Source organism: Ctenopharyngodon idella, chromosome 1 (assembly GCF_019924925.1).
Source record: "Ctenopharyngodon idella isolate HZGC_01 chromosome 1, HZGC01, whole genome shotgun sequence".
Taxonomy (NCBI): Eukaryota; Metazoa; Chordata; class Actinopteri; order Cypriniformes; family Xenocyprididae; genus Ctenopharyngodon; species Ctenopharyngodon idella.
In genome coordinates this window covers 15,668,652-15,686,956 of record NC_067220.1, presented here as the reverse complement: position 1 = coordinate 15,686,956, position 18,305 = coordinate 15,668,652, and the positions used below count along the sequence as shown (strand labels likewise).

Here is an 18,305-nt window from a genome sequence, read left to right as displayed (position 1 = left end):
ATGTGCATGTTTGCATTGTTCATACCTCAATGGTATTTCTACCTCTCGAAAGGTCTTTTTGATCTGCCACAGCATCTACAATTTATTGTTTAAATTAGAACATCTCATACATAAATGGTTTAGAGTTTATGCAATGGTTATGTGTTACATTTCAATTTCTACATTACTATCAAATTTTGTTTGCAGCTATGCTTATCAAAGGACTCTAACTGACAAAGCTGTTTATCTGTATGTTAAATTAAAACTGCGGTAGTGCAAAAGAAGAGTGTCAATAAATGAATGATTACCTGTAGTTTTCCTCTGACAGAGGCAGAACAGACAGATGGAGGAGAGGAGAACACACACCGGACACACACTGAACAGCAGCGTCCAGCAGAGAACACAGTCTGATACACGAGGAGTGGAGGTGATGTTCAAGAGTCCAGAACATGAAGTTACTTCCTCTATATAAAATAAACATATCAATATTATTATTATTATTATTATTATTATTATTACAGTCATGAGGTGTGGAAGGTTCAGAACAAGAAGTCCATTGCTCAATATAAAACAAATATAAATGTATCAATGAATGTTTGTACAAATATTTTTATGTTCATCTTGCTTCTTCAATGAGAAAGTGCTCCAGAATTACATATGATACAATATTGATGCAATAATAACTAGCAGAAATGTTTTCTTACCTGCAAGAGAGAGACGAGTTTTTTGGTTTCCATAATAGTACACTTCAAATCCGGAGGTCCTGCCTTTTTCATCTTCAAATACTTTATTCTCTACTTCTGCACAGTAATACAGTCCCAGATCAGAGACACTGATGTTATTAATATGTAGATCATAAGAATTACTGGAGCGGTTGTAGACAGAGCTGAAACGCTTTAATGTCCCCAGGTCCAAACTCATTACATTTATTATAAGAGAGGGTTGATTTTCATGAGAGCAGTTTCTTATCCATACAAAGTTAAAATGAAGAGTTAAAGAGCGATCACAGTAGAGAGTGATGTTGTCTCCTGGTCTGACTTTAATCTCCACTTCTGCTCCATACATTCTGTTTTGACTGAACAACAAAACACCTGTAAAAATGCAAAATAACTTAATAAAGCACTTAAATTTGAAATATGTACTACCATACAAAAAAATTCACAGTAATATTGAAATTTACGTTCAAAAAACTCTCAAAACAGCTGAAAACTTTCTCAAACCCATCTTTTCTTACACATGAGTGTGACGAGAGCAAGTCTTGACCTCTCCATCTCTGTGAGTGACTGTGAATAACTGACACTAGTGAGGGTCTTACAGACGTCAGCTCTCATCTGATTGGTTCACATCAATGGAAAATCTTTTCTAAAATGTTTCACGTCACAGAGGGGTTGGTCAATAAATTAGGTTATCATGTGTATGTACAAAGAGTAGTATTAACCAATCATTGGTTACCCTATAGACTTTTTTACTCTAATTTGCTCTGATTGGTTAACAAAAACAGAAATCATCATCAAACAGAAATGAAGAGGGGGTAACACTTTTGTTTGTCTGATAGATATGATAGATATGTTTAGTATCAAATAATTTTGATGTATACATGCAGATAATCATGTTCATTTGAAAAATTTTGTGCTTTACATTAGTCTTCAAATTTACATGGACTTCAAATTAGTCAATTTTTTTTATCAAAGTTCAGCTGTAAAACTCATGATGTTCTCTGTTGTAGTGGGTACAAACCAGCAACGTGTAAACATGTCAAAACAGGAAACCACAACTCTTATATTCAGACCGCTTACAGCATACGCCTTCACATTTGCTGCTGTGCCATGTCGTCAAACTCTCACTTCACATCTCTTACTTAATCACTGGTCAACAAGCACAAATGTTTCCATTAGACTATGTGTGGTTTTGTGAGTTGGTTAGAGCTCACACATTTGCATGAAGGAAGCTTGCTCAGCTTGTCTATACTGTGGTTATACTGACACTGACGGCTGTCCATTGAGCTGAAATTAGCTGCATTATAATCTAAAACAGAAACAGTAACACATGTGAAGATCAATACTTCATATGATAAATCAACTACACAATACACAAAAGTGTGTGATGCTTTTTATAATAACCAAGTTGTCATGAAACGGAAGTTGTGTTCATCTTTCTTGTTTCCAAGTGAAATATCTTCTCAAACAAGAAAAATGTAGGAAACATAAGGTGGGACTTGAGTTTGTCCATCAGGAATTGATTGGATGTTTGTGGTTTACTATTGCTGTGATGTCATGTGAGTGACAGGTTGCCCCGCCCTGACGCCAGTAAACACACATCAGAGAAGAGAAGAGATGTCGCTGCAAGAGGGAGGGGAAATAATTTTGATTCAAGATTACGGGGGCATGTTAATTTAAAAAATAAAATAAAATAAAATAATGATGCACATGGTGGGGGTGTGTGTGTGTGTGCGCGTGTTTTTGTGACATATCAGGACACAAATTTGTATAATGACATGCGTATGACATAGGTATTACAAGGTGAGTGTGACTTATGAGGACATTACCCCATATCCCCATTTTTCAAAAGGCTTATAAATCATACAGTTTTTTCTATACAGTTTTTTTGAGAAAGTAAAAATGTGCACAGTTTCCTGTGATGGGTAGGTTTAGGGGTAGGGGTAGTGTAGGGGGATAGAAAATACGGTTTGTACAGTATAAAAACCCATTACGCCTATGGAATGTCCCCACAATTCACAAAAACAAACCTGTGTGTGTGCGTGCGTGCGTGCGTGCGTGTGTGCGAGCGACGCCTTTTTGGGGCTTCTAGTGAAAAAATATAGATCAAAAAAACACAGGTAAAGTTCAACACTCTACTGAAGTCAGATTATGGTTCACAAGGGGGAGACATATATTCAAGCACACACACTTTTAGCTCCACAACTTGCTAACTAAAGGAGAGAGCAATGTTTGAAGGACTAATGGAAGTATGAAAACAACATGTATTTTATTATTAAAGCAGAGTGAAGTATCATGCATATATCCTGTTCCTTTTCCTATCCTTGTTCCTGTTCCTGTTCCTTGTTTGCGCATGCCTTGTATTAGGGGTGGGCGATATGGCAAAAATATCATATCACGATTTTTTTCAGGAAAATCACGATTCACGATTTTTATCACGATTCTTTATGTTGTTTTTACTATTTTGCAAGTGACTGAGCATTACAGCCAAACTAATTTCCCTATTTTAAAAACAAAGCCTTACAAAACAACAAAATATAAAATAAAATTAAAAATGGCAGACATTTAGGCCAAAGTGGCGAAGATAAAAATCTTTGTCATTATTTTTTATGTTATTTGTTATTATTTGTTATTAATTTTATCTTTGTTATTAAAAAAGAAGAAAAACATAGGCTACATATTATACAAATGAAATTAATAAAATGATTTATTTTTTCAGCTACAGTAGATGTATTTAACAGTAGCATTCAAGTAAAAAATTAAATGAACAAATATTAAAATATAACACTACACTTCACTGTATAAATTATACAGTGATTCTTAATAAAGTTAATGTATTAAAGTTCTCAGTCAAGAGCAAAAAGTTATTTTGAAGAATGTGACCAGACAGTTGCTGGTCCACAGTGACTATGTTTTTCCTACCATGGAAGTCAATAGAGACCAGCAACTGTCCAGCTAACCCACATTCTCCAAAATATTTTATTTTATTTTAAGAAATTAATACATTTTGAAACAACATTACAGTGAACTATCCCTTTAAGGACAAGCGACCGCATGGTTAATATTAGGCTGCTCTGTCACTTTAAAGACCTGTACGTATATCTAATATACAGCCACGCATCCAATTTTCTCTCAAATGTTTACTTTCACTTTAGACATAACCAACTGTGTTTATGTAAACTTTGTGCGTATTTGACAGTAGAGCAATCGGACTCTAAAGATAACTTAGTAGCTAATCAGGCGCTGTTTGACAGGCTTTTAGTGCCTGTGCGCTTCGCGTGAATGCGCTCTGAAAAACACATGTCAGAACAGCGCATCAGCACGCGAAGGAAAAGTTTAACCGGCAAGGCACATGAAATAATGAACTTTTGTGGATTGAAGTGTCCCGCGAATATTACTCTACCGCTGCGTTAAAATGTGATGTGAATGTACGTCACGTTGAACAGTATGCTGAGACGGAGGCGCTGGAACTGCAACTGACAGAAAGCACTGTAGCACGATACTACGATATTTCTTCATAAGCAGATCGTGGAGACATTTTAATCGTCCACTATCAAAAATCGCTATATCGCACACCCCTACCTTGTATGCTCTTCTGCTTCTTTACAGTCAGAAAGCAGCTAGCGGGCGATGCTAACGGTGCAAACGGACTTTTACAGTTGTCATTCTGTTAACAGATTGTCAGGAGAGAATCAGCGATGCTTGACAGTTTTAACTTGTTTTTGTTTGCAGTGCAACTGTAACGTAAAATAGTCTAGCCATCGTGATAATGCGTTGTCACCCACAGTTACTACACTTACCATAGTAAAACCATGCACTTTCTTAAGGGTGTTTATCAGTCAAATTCATTTTTGTAAATTTAATAGGTATCAAATATGATGACTAAGAGAAAAACACTGCTAATGAGAAGACAAGCACTTGACGGCAGTAGGTTACTGGGGAAATATATATATTTATTATTCAGAATGCGCATTTGGAAAGGAAATATATTAATAAACATTTCAGCAGGTTGAAGATAATTAATGTTAATGCAGAGAATATGATTAATTGTTTAAAAAACATTTGGCAGCCCTAAAACATAGTAATAATCTGCGTTTTCATGAGAAGCTCTCTGTATATAAGTGCGCTGAATGCTGACCGGAAACGCTCGAGCTGTAATAAGTAGAACGCGGAAGTAGCTGAAGTAACGTTTGACTGACATGCAATGCAACCAATCACAGTTCGTTTTGTTCCGCGTCAGCTTTAAGGGCGTGAAAATGTGAAGTCGATGTCCCTTCAATAACAGACCGCCCCGCGTGCATCTAATAAATTATTCATTCAAGAATGTTGTGCAAGTTTACTGCAACAATGGAGCCGCGAACTTCACATACTTTTGAAAATACAGCATTAAGTTGATCCTGGTAAGCGCTCATTGTCACAGTTGTAAACATGACGCCGCTCTTCTTCCACGAGGGAGTTTAGCGTCACGGCATTTGTTTCCAGGCGGACTGCTAAAGAACGCGACACACGTGTCTCCCGAACATCCTGTAGAATTCAACCAACCAGATGATGATTTCGAAACTCCTGAAGTGTTTCCAGATAAGTGTGCCAAAGGGGCCGTTCACATATCGCATCTAAAGGCCATGTCCCAAATGGCACACTTCATGTGCACTTTCGGTCTTGTGGACTTACAATGGCCATTGCGTGCGCATGTCCGTTAAGTCCACAAGACAGTAGGGTGTCCCATTCGTCATTTAAGCTTAAAGAAGGGTGCTCGTGAGCGCCTCCTTTGCGGCTGCTACGCGCCCTCGATGCACACTTCTGCTGAGCCCGCAAGACTGTGAGCTACGCAGAGGACTTTACCCGGCAGTCAAAGCGGCATTACGTCGTGAAAGTGCGGACTCAGAGGAAGACCGTGAGGGTTTAGGGTGCCATTTGGACAGGACCTAAAAACACGTGGAAAGCGCGGCCGCACCGCTTTCCAAAGTGCTTGCGCTCCCGTGGCATCTGTCGTTGCTATGCAACCATGAACTGCGCTCTCCACGAAGAGTAGGAAGTTTCAGCAAAGGATAAATGAATTTCTAGCCCTTGCATTAGCTTTACTACTATATATATTTATGGAGATGAGATATAAAAACCCAAAACCCTGCCGTGGGGCTACATTTGAAATAACTGACTTGCCCGCGGAAAAGACGCGAAATGTGAACGGCCCCATATACATCAGACGTTTAGCCAACGGTCATTGGGCGTGACGTCTGAGGCTGAGACTAATGCACATGTGGCTTTTTTCCTAATACCAAAGAATATAGAGGGTATGCACGTGACGTCACTGTCGACCGTTATGACTGCGGTTACGCCCACTGAGTGGCAAAATGGGAGCATTGGTTTTCAGCGTGAATGCCGCAAACACACAAAACACATCCAAAACGGGAAAGAGCTTTGCGATTGACTGTACAAATAGCTTTGACACAAAATCTGAGGTATATTTTTACAGACTGCTGAAAGCTACAGAAAAAAGAAGCAAATAGGTCGCTGCAATTCACAGAAACAGCTGGACTCCAGGCAAAGAAACATGTTTATCAGTTTGTGTCAAAATGTTGGATTTTGGGGTAAAATCATACCCTATATATTGTATCGTTATATATTGTGTTGACAACTCATCAATTAAATATTTACCATCTTATATTTTGCATAATTGGGTGCTTTTAAATAAATACTGACAAAAACTATGCAAGTTTTAGGGCTGGACGATATGACGATATATATAACATTGATATAAGTGATTACTCCAATTTAGACCTACTTATATTGTAGTTATATAAAGCATTCACAGGCAGATTTGCTTTATGTATTTCCCCGGTGTCGAAATCAGGCACATATAAATGTTAGGAAACACGATTCCTGGCTGCATGCCAATATCCATGGATTAGGTGTCTTTGACGTGTCATAAGGAACACTTTCGAGCCCAACCTTTAGTGTAATCGTTTGTTTTACTCACATTTTCACAGTTTTCCCTATTAAATCCAGTCATGCAGCAGGCTCTTTTGCCACTCAGTCCAGCTGAGGGAGTGCGTTCCGGTGGGAAAGTGACGTCTATGCATACCCTCTGGGTTTCATGTGACGTCACTCTGTTTTATCGCCGCCATTTTTGTGTCCGGTCACAGCTGCGTGACATGTTTCAGTCTATGGTCACAGCAGCCACAACTACCAGAGGAAGATCAACGAAACACTCCCAGAAAGTTCACAACAAGGTTACAATATGCCTGGGATATGTGGTGCTGTTAGCTGTTTTAACAGTCATCAGAGAAACCCCGAACTACAATTTTATTCGATCCCAAAGGAGTTAGATTGGCGGAATTGTTGGCTTCAATCAGAAGGGACCACACCACTCGCAGCCAAACAGCAATGCACAACATTAATAACTGCTGGGACTGTCATTTACATAACATTATAATGAGAACACTATTGTAATAAAACGTTGTGAATTCTCTGTGTTGTTGTGGGAAGTGCACGTCTACTACATAACTTTCAAGTTCAAGCTTCACTTGTGCACTCGTGTCATTTTGTGCAGATAAAAGTCGTAATATTAAATGTATGTAGTAAGCTATAAATATCTGATTAATCTCATATAGGATGCGTTTCGTTGAGGTAAATAACCTGCAGAGCTTTATTGTACGGATGATCACCTTGCTCTCAAACAGCAACGCAAAACATTAATAACTATTGGGGGCTGTCTTATTCATAACATAATTGTGCACACTATTGTAATAAAACGTTGTGAATTCTTTGGGCTTAGTTGCTGTGTTTCAGAGTGTTGTTATGGGAAGAACACATCCACAACAGCTAAATTATTCTGACTACGTAGTTCAAGTTGATCTGTGCGTGATTTTGTGCAAATAGTTGTAATATTTTTGTTTTGTATAAATATCTGAATTATCTTAGATATAGTATGTGTTCCGTTAAGTTAATTAACCTTCTAGCTTCAGTTTATGGGTGTAATGAAGGGTCAACAGAGTGGGGATCCATTTGCATCTTTTTATTAAGAGCAACCACAACAAGACAAGGGCAGAGGCAGAGACGTAAACAGGAACAGGCAGAGATCGAGGCAGGCGGGAGGCTCATCCACATCGACCCAGGATCGCTCCTCCGGGCCGTACCCCTCCCAGTCAACCAAATACTGGAGTCTTCTGCCCCGGCGCCTGGAATCGAGTAGCTCGCGAACTTGATAGGCCTCCTCGCCCTCAATCAGGATGGGTGGGGGGCTGTTGGCTTCGGCTCCCTCTGACTCTCCCCTCGGACCACCAGAGGGTTTCAGAAGCAGGACATGAAAAGTGGGAGAAACACGGTAGTTAGAGGGCAAGTCTAATCGAAACGGTACAGGAGTAATTTGTTTTATGATTTTAAAAGGCCCTACATACCTGGGACTGAGTTTTTTGCATGGAAGTCTGAGGCAAAGATCCCTTGTGGATAGCCAGACCCATAGACTGATGGACTGGCATTTGGTGAACTGGTAAAAGAGCAGGGCGTCGTGAGCGGATCAGATTATCAATCTGGATAGCGAGCTCAATGAATTCATTGAGTGTTCTTCCCTCATCGTGGCAAGCTAGTTCAGCCTGAAGTTCTAAAGACAGTCCTTTTCTAAATAATAGCTTCAGCGTGTCATCAACCCAGTTCGTTTGTGCAGCTAGGGTGCAGAATGATAAGGCATATTCAGCGGCGGTTGTTCTGCCCTGGCACAGAGATCGTAATTGGTCCCCGGGGCTTTTACCTCCCGTGGGGTGTTTGAAAACCTCTCTGAAGCATTGCAGGAACAAGGAGAACATGGGAAACACGGAACCATCCTCTCTCCAGATTGCAGTGGCCCAATCAGCAATGAACAAACGAAAGAGATCCGACTCGAATCTGTGGGGTACAGGGAGGGCTGCTGATTAACGAAGAGAGAGCATTGAAGCAGGAATCCCTTACATTTGGCTGGATTGCCGTCGAACTTCTCGGGGAAGGCAAGTCGCGGGTTCACTGATGTGGCGGAAGTGAAGGCTTGGCTGGCAGGAACAGAGGGCTGAGCGGTGGCGGCTTCGGTGGGGCTGAATCGAAGGCTCTGCAGGGTTTTAACAAGCTCCTCGGTGAGAGAGGTCAGCCGATTTAGTTGGTGCTGGTGAACAGCGAGCTGGTTGGCTTCGGCAGACAGATCGGTGGTGAGCTGCACGATGGCTGCTGGATCGCTGTTTGGCGAAGTCTTCTGTAATGAAGGGTCAACAGAGTGGGGATCCATTTGCAGCTTTTTATTAAGAGCAACCACAACAAGGCAAGGGTAGAGGCAGAGACGTAAACAGGAACAGGCAGAGGTCGAGGCAGGCGGCAGGCAGATAGAGTTCAGTATACAGGCAAGGATCAGGGCAGGCAGCAAACAAACACAGTCCAATAAACAGGCAACGGTCAGGGCAGGCAGCAGAGAATCACACAGGGGTAAACAGTCCAATCGGCAACAGAAATAACAATCCACAAAAATGCTCAGAAATGATCACCAGGGCAAATCAAGACCTCACGGGGTGGGTGGGGTGTGTGTGGGGTGTGTGTGAGTGTGTGTGTGTGTGTGTGTGTGTGTGTGCGCGCGCAATCAGTCCCAGGAATGAGGGCCTATGGGAAACGCAGTCCGAATGGTAAAAGAGTCAGTATTCCGGTGAGGGCTCCCTCCGGTGGTGCGAGGGAGAAAGTGCGGGCAAAATCATGCACACATGAACTTGAACTAATAACGTCAGAATGTTGCTCCTGTTGTGGATACTTTCTTCCTGTAACAACACGCCGAAACACAGTAATAAGCCCAAAAAATCACAACATTTTATTACAATAGTGTATACAATTATAATGTTATTAATTGGACAGCCACAATCATAGTTATTAATGTTTTGTGTTGCTGTTTGAGTGTTCGCTGGAAGCTAAAGATGATCATCAGAATAATAAATCGCTGCTGTGTTAGTTGCCATGTCGGACACAAAAATGGCGGCGGACATAGCGGAAGTGACGTCTTTGAAACCCATGGATAAGACCTTATGTAGCTCTGCCCCTTTTCAGCACTGCGCTCGTTGTCTTTTGACTTCCGGTTTGTATTTCCACAGCAATCTTACGTATTTATGAATGAACTGCTCGTTTTAAAATCTTCCCGGTCTACTGACATTTGTTAAGACATCTGCTTTAAACATAACAATGCTCATGATAACTTTCATTAACTCTACAACAGGTAAATCCACTTCACCAGCTAATTATTCTATGACAGCGATGCCATAGAAATATACAGAGCTACCGCAAAAACGGAAGTTCAAAGACAATATTATAAAGATGGCGGCGCGCTTGTTTCTCTGGCGCATAAGGTCTATACACTGACAAGAAGCGAAACTCAATAGAAAGTTCCATTGCAACACCGACGCCCAGCAGCTGTAATGACGGGTCGGCAGAATGAGGATCCATTTGCAGCTTTATTAAGATAAACACCAAAGCAGACAGGGGCAAAGGCAGAGACATAAACAGGGGCAGGCAATGGTCGAAGCAGGCGGCAGACAAACACAGTCCAAACAGCAGGCAAGGATCAGGGCAGGCGGCAAACAAACACAGTCCAATAAACAGTCCAACGGCAACAGAAGTACAATCCACAAGAAAACGCTCAGTAGTGATCACCGGGGCAAATCAAGACTTCACAAAGGGTGAGTGTGTGTGTGTGTGTCTTAAATAGCGTGAGTGTAATGAGGTGCAGGTGTGTGCGCAATCAGTCCCAGGAATGAGGGCCTATGGGAAACGTAGTCCGAATGTAAACCAGTCAATATTCAGGTGACGGCTCCCTCCGGTGGTGCGGAGGAGGAGGCGCGAGAGCCACGTTTGTGACAGCAGCAGCCCTACGCCTCCGCCATTTTGGGGTGAAAGCGACTCGCAGTCCACTAGTTTCTATGACAATATCAGCTGCTTTGTTAAAAAATAAATGTACATTAAAGCTAGAATCCAACCTGAATGATGACAACACAGAATAAAATACTATCACTAGTGATCATCAAATCCTTTTAACAGTTTATTTTACAGACTTTGTGTTTAAGTCTTCCACTTTTTTCACAAAACCTTTGCTCTCTAGAAACCAGACAGTTCAAGTATTAGCATTATAAACACTGAATTAATACCAACATATGAAATTAAATTAAGGACATGCATCAGAAAAATTGGGAATGTTGGACAATAAATAGCCTATAGCTATAACAGAATATAACAGCTTGACAGCAAACAGTTTTTGCAGTGTTGTCTTAATGTCCGTTAAAGCAAGACTATGTAAACAAAAAAACACAGCCACTGTGTCCAAAAGTGGCAATTATGGGATAACAGGCACAGCAATGTATCATGTTCTGTAAGATCATTATGTTTGTAGCGTGATCCAGTGGATTTCAGACCTAGTGGAGTAATTTACTATTACCATATTACTCCACTATGTCTGCCTATATACGTTTTAATTCCCTGGATCATGCTATAAACATGATTATCTTAACTTTATTAATTATTAATTTATTAATTTACTATTAATAGTAAAAATGTAAAGTTGCATAAAATGGAAATACTCAATAAAGTAGGCTAACTACTTTACCTCAGACGTGTAATGGTTGGATTCCACAACTGATCACATAAAACATATATAGGTTAAGGCAATACAACATTTACTGTAGGTGTCATAAAATTGACTGAATTTGAGAAATGTTCTATTGCGTTTCTGATTTGGCTGTGAGATTCGCCGATTTTGGGTGCGTAAGATGTGATGGATTCTATTGTCCATTTGGCATTTTCACCCCAAAATGGCTGCTGTGCTACCGAAGCACCACCTTATGGCTGTTACCCAAAAAGCATCAGAGTTTCGCCTTTTGGGTTCTATACTCTTTGCTAATGCTTACTCAAACAGAAAGTAGAACCACATATACTTCATCTTTCAGAATGAACATGTCTGTTGTTCAGTGCGTTCAGCAGTGGGAGCTGTCCAATGTGCTGAATTTATACTGGTCCTCCATACATTAACTGGTGAATTATTCTTCTTAAAAATCAATCTGATTAGATATGACATGGAAATATACATATTTCATTGTTTAAAGAGAGTCTATATATACTATTTCTCTAATGGTCTTAAACCAGTCGGTATTTATTTGTTTGTTTGTTTGTTTGTTTGAGTGATGCCATAACAAAACATTTTAATTATACACAAATTTTTTTACAAAAAAATGACTATTCTAGTATTGCTAAATAAATGAATGAAAAAAATAAATAGTGCGCAGGAGCAATATGAAAAGGATAGAATCCTGTCATCTACTCAGTTGAACAGTAGCTTGTATGATTAGTGGGATGTATTCTTCCCATGCCTTCCCTGCTCCCTTCATTCAAATCTGGTGCATGCAAAACTTTTTTTGTTCTTTACATAAGCTCAGTGAGCGCGCTCGATACAGAGGAGGGGCGTGTAATTCTGTAGATTTAAATTTGTTAAACTGAGAACTACAGACGTACAGGTATCCTTGAATAAAGTCAGCATGAAACAGAAGTTGCAGTAGTATTTTCTTCACTGTTGTGACGCATATCCAAGTGAAATGGATGGGTGAAAATGTAGGGTGGGACTTGATTTTGTCCATTGGGAATTGATTGGATCATTGGATAGTTGTGGTTGATCTCATGTGAGTGACATGCCCCATCTTCACACCAGAAAACAGTCATCAGAGAAGAGAAGAGAAGAGAAGAGAAGAGAAGAGAAGAGAAGAGAAGAGAAGAGAAGAGAAGAGAAGAGAAGCTGCTACAAGTGGGAGTGGAAGTTGTTTTGATTAAAGATTATGAGGGTGCATGAATTAAAAAAATAATAATAATAATGTGCGCAGATAAATCATTTATAATAAATAGTACTGCAATATATATAAAAAACACCGTCAATTTTGATTTCAGTGTGACAAAGTTTTTTGTTTTTTTTTAATTGGTATGGTTAATTTTTTTTCATGTTGTATCTTTGTATGTCTAAGATTAAATAGCTCTTATTCTTACATTTTGCAATAGGCGAAGTCAAAATCAAAATACGATTAAAAAGGGAAAGCAAAGAAGTGTAACAAACCCAGAATCAACATTGGCTTGACTTTTCAGTGAAGGTGAGAACTGCGAGATTTAAAAGGTTTTAAGATGACCCAGAGATAAATCGATTATGTTACAAACTTTTTTTTTTTTTTTGCTTAAATTTGGCTTTGCGATCAGGCAAATCTTAAACTTTTTTACCATCAGACAGATAATGCTGAGGACAGTGTGTGATTTAATATTGTCAGACACAATTTTGCATTTTATTATTGCCAAATGCAAGCTGAATATGACTTGTGTGGTGTATGTAGTGTACATTTTTAATTATGTCTGCAAGGTGCTAATGCAGATGTGGCTTTTCTTAATACTTCCTTAATGTTCAGGAAGGACAAAAACATTTTTGTCATTCAGAAATTCTTCTGCAGATGTGGTTCAGTGGGTTCAGCACTGGGAGCTGTCCAATGTGCTGAATTACTTCTGGTCCTCCACACCAAACATCTTTTCTAATTACATTCACTATATTCCATAATTGTAAGGTCAGCATGTGATATGACAAGATTATGTACATTTGAACAATGTCTAGTATACATTTCCTTATCGGTCTTAAAGAAGTAACCCATTAAATGTAAAAAAAAAAAAAAAAAAAAAAAAAAAGCTATTAGATGTCCTTGCCACTGGAATTGCATATAGAAAAATGCATTACATTACATTCATTACAATATTTTTTTCGAAAGGGAACGCTGAATGCTTGGGGAACTGTCTCTGCGGAAACCGAGGTGCTTCTCAATTCTTATTTGTGCATCCTCGTTTCCTTTCCTTGCTTCCTTTCCTCGCGTCTTAGCTCCACCCCTTCAGGATGCGAGGGAAGGACACAAGGAAAAGATGCGAGGACGGATGAATTGAACCAAGTGAAATGATATCCTCGCTCCCTTTAGCGTCACTTCAAAGCGTCATCAGCTGCACTGGAGGGAACTGCCCATATGTTGTTAAAGTTTGGTTATTTAAAAAAAAATTATAATAAATATTAATAAAGCAAGATGCCCTGTTGAAATATGTGAGATGTAAAGTTTATTTAAACTGCAAAAGTAAAGCATACATTTAAATTATTGTGACAGATATGAAGGGGGAGGAGAATTTATACGTGCGTCAGGTTTTTCGACGAGAAAGACTTCCACAAAGGATACACCTGTGGAAGCTTCCTCACTCCTCATTCCTCACCTCCTCACGGTGCAATTAGAGAATTGAGATGTCCTTCAAGATGGCTGAGTTTGATCGGTTTCCGGGTCATAGGATGGAGGACAGAGGAGCGAGGAAATGAGGAGGGATATTGAGAAGCACCCCCGGTGTCTGAAACACATATCCAATCTCGGCAATATCATATTGACTGGCGACAACCCATAACGTCATAACCATGCTACCCGAAAGTACATATGGGGGCCCAGATAACATGTCATCCTCTTTTCGTCTTCAGGGACTGATATGTGTGAAACACAATGTGGCAATTATGAAACGCACAGAGAAACTTGAAGGTTTAGTAAGTGTGATAACTTTTGAATCACTATAATGAATATAGCGTATAGTGAATGATGAATAATGAATTTATGAATTCACTACGTTCGTGTTGTTTACATTATATGCACTTAGGTGCCTATTGTCAACAAAAACAGACATTTGATGCAGTTTTACTCACCACCTGCGGTTCCAACTCATGACCGGGATCATTACCGCAGTGACCGCTCCATCTTTCAGTTTCAAACGATCTGTAAATCCAGCATAGAACTGGGCCTTGTTTATAAAACCATAAGGGCTCGAGCAGCCACGGTTATTTTAATAACAAATATTGAGAGTGCATCAATGTAATACGTGAGCACAAAACTCTCAGCTCCACTTAACACTGGGTTCTTTGGGAAGCAAGGTTATCTTTCCCTCACAACCAAAAACACAGTTCTTTGGTGACATTGTTGATTTCGTGAAGTCATGTGACCTGTGCAGCGCTGCCGATGACTTATATAAAGCCAAACGCGCGTTGATGGGCGTGCTCTTGCCAGAGATTGTATATTATAATTGCTCAGATTTTTATTATTCTTTTTCTTCTTCCCTAAAACTGATCGGGCTGCCCAAACCGTAAGGCCTAGAGACTTGAAAATTTGTCAAATGGTAGTAGTCTTGCTCGCTACTCAGATACCCGGACTCGTCAAAATCGGTCAATAGGTGGCGCTACAGCAATCAAATACGTGAAATGGTTCATAACTCCTAGACTTTTTGTCCCAGACTCAAGTGTCTTATATCATTGGAAAGCTGAGTCCATGATGAAGAAAATGTATATCTTCAATTTCATTTCCGCCTAGAAAAATTTTCCACCATTTTGAATTTTGTCCAAAACCTACTTTTGCAAACTAGTCATAGGTTTTTTGCCCAATCAGAACCAAACCAGTGCAGAAATGTTCTCTGGAGTCTGAATATCAATAATTATCAGAAAAAAGTTGAAATTTTAATTTACAGTCACTAAGAGGTGTAAAAATCTCTGTAATGGGAGGAGCCACTTTTACTAAAATGGCTATAACTCTAAAACAAAATGAGATATTTGCACCAAACTTGGTACACATGTGTAAGGGCACAGTCTTTGGTCACGATAAAAAAATTGCATCGATTGTATACTAGTTGGCGCTATAACACGAAAAAAACATGAAAACGGCTATAACCATCTGACCGTTAGTCCGATTGAGTTGAAATTTAGCATGCAGTGTCTTGGTCCAAGGGGGCATGATAGTCTATGAGGACATTGGTGTATCTCAAAAAACATGGCCGCCATCGGCCAATGAAGTTTGAGCACCTATTAGACAAGGTTAACGGAGGCCGATCGGAACGAAACTTGGTGGGCATGTTCAACTCGTGGTCCTAGAGGTCTGTAAGAATTTTGAAAGAAATCGGCCACAAGTTGGCGCTAACGAGTTTTATGCCTCTGTAATCACGTGGTGTTTCACAAATCCACACAATATGCATATCATTTGATAGATCTCCTCATTCTGAACAACTTTGCCTCAAGAACCAATGCTGTCAATCAAATCGTTCATTAAATATTCATGATTGTGTGAAAAACCTACTTTTGCGAACTAGTCCTAGGTTTTTCACCCGATCGGAACAAAACCAGTGCAGGACAATTCTCTGGAATCTCTAGATCAATAATTATCAAAAAAAGTTGAACTTTATCATTTGGGTCGCTATAACAGGGTCATTTAGAAAATGGGTGTGGCAAAATATACTCAAAAGCCTACAAATCTCAAACGAAAACTCGGAACTTCACGAAAATAGGTGAGCATATGCCTAGCATGATTCTAAAGAAGCATGAAAAATTTCGTAGAGATTGGGCAACAGTTATAGAAGTTGTAACATTTAGAATGATGAAAAATGACAATGTTACTATGATTATAAATGAAATCTCAACCAATCCAGGCAGCACCAGGCTCATTCGAACCGTCTAGATGAACTCTGTCCACACTATGAATGATAGTTGGATATTCACATTCGCTACAAGAGCTTATTACAGTCCGAGCAGATGAACGCTATCGTAAACTAAATGACTCTCTATAATTCCCTATAAATTAATTATTTCATTTGAGCTCATTTTGGTCCTTTCCTTACAAATGTGTTGTATCATCTCATGAAATGACAAAAGTCTTCTTTTAAACATCTAAAAAGCTTTATAATGTGGTCATAATATTTATAAGTGGTATTTGTCTGCTTTAAGTAATGTGAACAGCCATAAGCTATCATGAAGTGGATATAAGACATTTGCTTTGAACATTTTTATTGCAATACTTGTTCCATATGTAAAATCATCTTAAACAATATTGTTTTGAATGTAAAACAGTTTCCAGTGAGCTTAAAGGGATCACAATTTTTTTTTGAGAAAATCACCTTAAAATTGTCCAAATTAAGTCCTTAACAATGCATATCCACTCACAAAAATAATTTTTTTATATATTTACAGTAGAAAATTTACAAAATATCTTCATGGAACATGATCTTTACTTAATATCCTAAAAAATTTTGGCATAAAACAAAACATTGATAATTTTGACCTATACAGTGTATTGTTGGCTATTACTACAAATATACCTGTGCTACTTATGACTGGTTTTGTGGTCCAGGGTCACAAATGGCTGTTTGATTATCAACATTCTTTAAAATATCTTTTGTGTTCAACAGAAGAAATAAACTCATACAGGTTTGGAACAACCTGAGGGTGAGAAAATGATGACAGAGTTTTCATTTTTTGGGTGAACTATCCCTTGAAAGTAGGTCACACTGAAATCAACATTAGCCTCATAGAAAACACTCAAATATGAACAAAGTAACAGTGAACCACTGAAAGTGCCAGGAACCGCCTTATACATGACATTAGAAAATACAACTAACATGAATGTGGTTAACAATACTGTAAAAGAACATATTTTGTGCACCTCAAACTGTACAGTAACTGTTTATATTGTATATTTAAAAGTATCTTTAAATACGAGATAATAAATCGTTGGTAACACTCTACAATAAGCTCTCATTTGTTAACACTAGTTAACGTGACAATGGAGATGACCTAAAGTGCTGAGTGTCATCATGGGTTTCCTGTTTTGCATCTTTAAACTACATGGCTATTGTTTTCATTGGCCACAAGAATTAACTCTACTTTTATATATTTGTATAACAATGAAAAAAAATTACTTGAGGTGTGTATTACCCTGAGCCCTGAAATGTTGCTCTTACACTTACTAGTACACTTATATAATCACATGCTTGTGGTTTCCTGTTTCAGCATGTCTAAAATGTGTTTCAGAACTGGGAGGAGAACTTACTTTACTTCTTTGAAATGCAGCTCTTAAGTCTTCTGCAAGACTGGACTGAATTACGAGTGAATTGAAGTGAATATTGAAACATAACAAAAGAGTTTCAGCACCACATACAGTGAACAGCTCAGTAAAAACCACATCTAAACATGCTACTAATACTTTGTTTACCGTATTTGAGAATAATTACATAATAATACAAGGACTTTAGGTGGACACACATTAGAAATAGATAATTTGAAAATGAACTAAATTAAAAACAAATATTTTTAACTTGATAAAAAAATATAAACTTTAACTTAAAAAAAAAAAAATATTAACCTGTAAAATGAACAGGCTAAAAAGGAAGTAAGCAAGATAAGAAGACAGTCACAAAGACCACTGGAAACATTTGTGGTTTGGACTTTTACCTCAGAAAAACAAACAGAAGGCCGGACTCTCTATATTACCATGACGACCTGTAAATAGCACTGAATTCACACACGAAAACCGCTTCTTACATCCTGTGCCATCAAAAAGCCACTGTTGCATTTTGCAATATAACACCTGCATGCAACGTCTACAATATATTCCTGCAATATATCAATCTGCTCAAGCTAATTATGTCTTTGCCCTGCCACTGAAGACACTGTTCAAGTTTTTAAGCATAAATTATTTAATTCAGCATTGTTTTTATCTTGAATATTGAGGGTTGTCTCATCTTATATCTAGAGCATTGCGTAAC

General features: G+C 38.8%; 1 protein-coding gene across 3 annotated transcripts in view; it reads right to left on the bottom strand.

Annotated features, from left to right (window-relative positions):
- The window catches only part of LOC127518759 (uncharacterized), an 81,751-nt gene that overhangs the window by 24,909 nt on the left and 38,537 nt on the right, over nt 1-18,305 (bottom strand). For 2 of the 3 annotated variants that reach the window (XM_051905872.1, XM_051905862.1), the window contains exons 1-4: nt 1,214-1,269; nt 684-1,070; nt 288-443; nt 26-75 (exon numbers count right to left, since the gene is read on the bottom strand). The exons of the other annotated variant lie outside the window; for it this stretch is intronic. In XM_051905872.1, coding sequence (XP_051761832.1) covers nt 26-75; nt 288-443; nt 684-1,070; nt 1,214-1,250 — 630 coding nt within the window. In that variant the 5' untranslated portion in view covers nt 1,251-1,269. Of the gene's footprint in view, nt 1-25; nt 76-287; nt 444-683; nt 1,071-1,213; nt 1,270-18,305 lie in introns of those variants that run through there. 3 annotated transcript variants of the gene reach the window in all.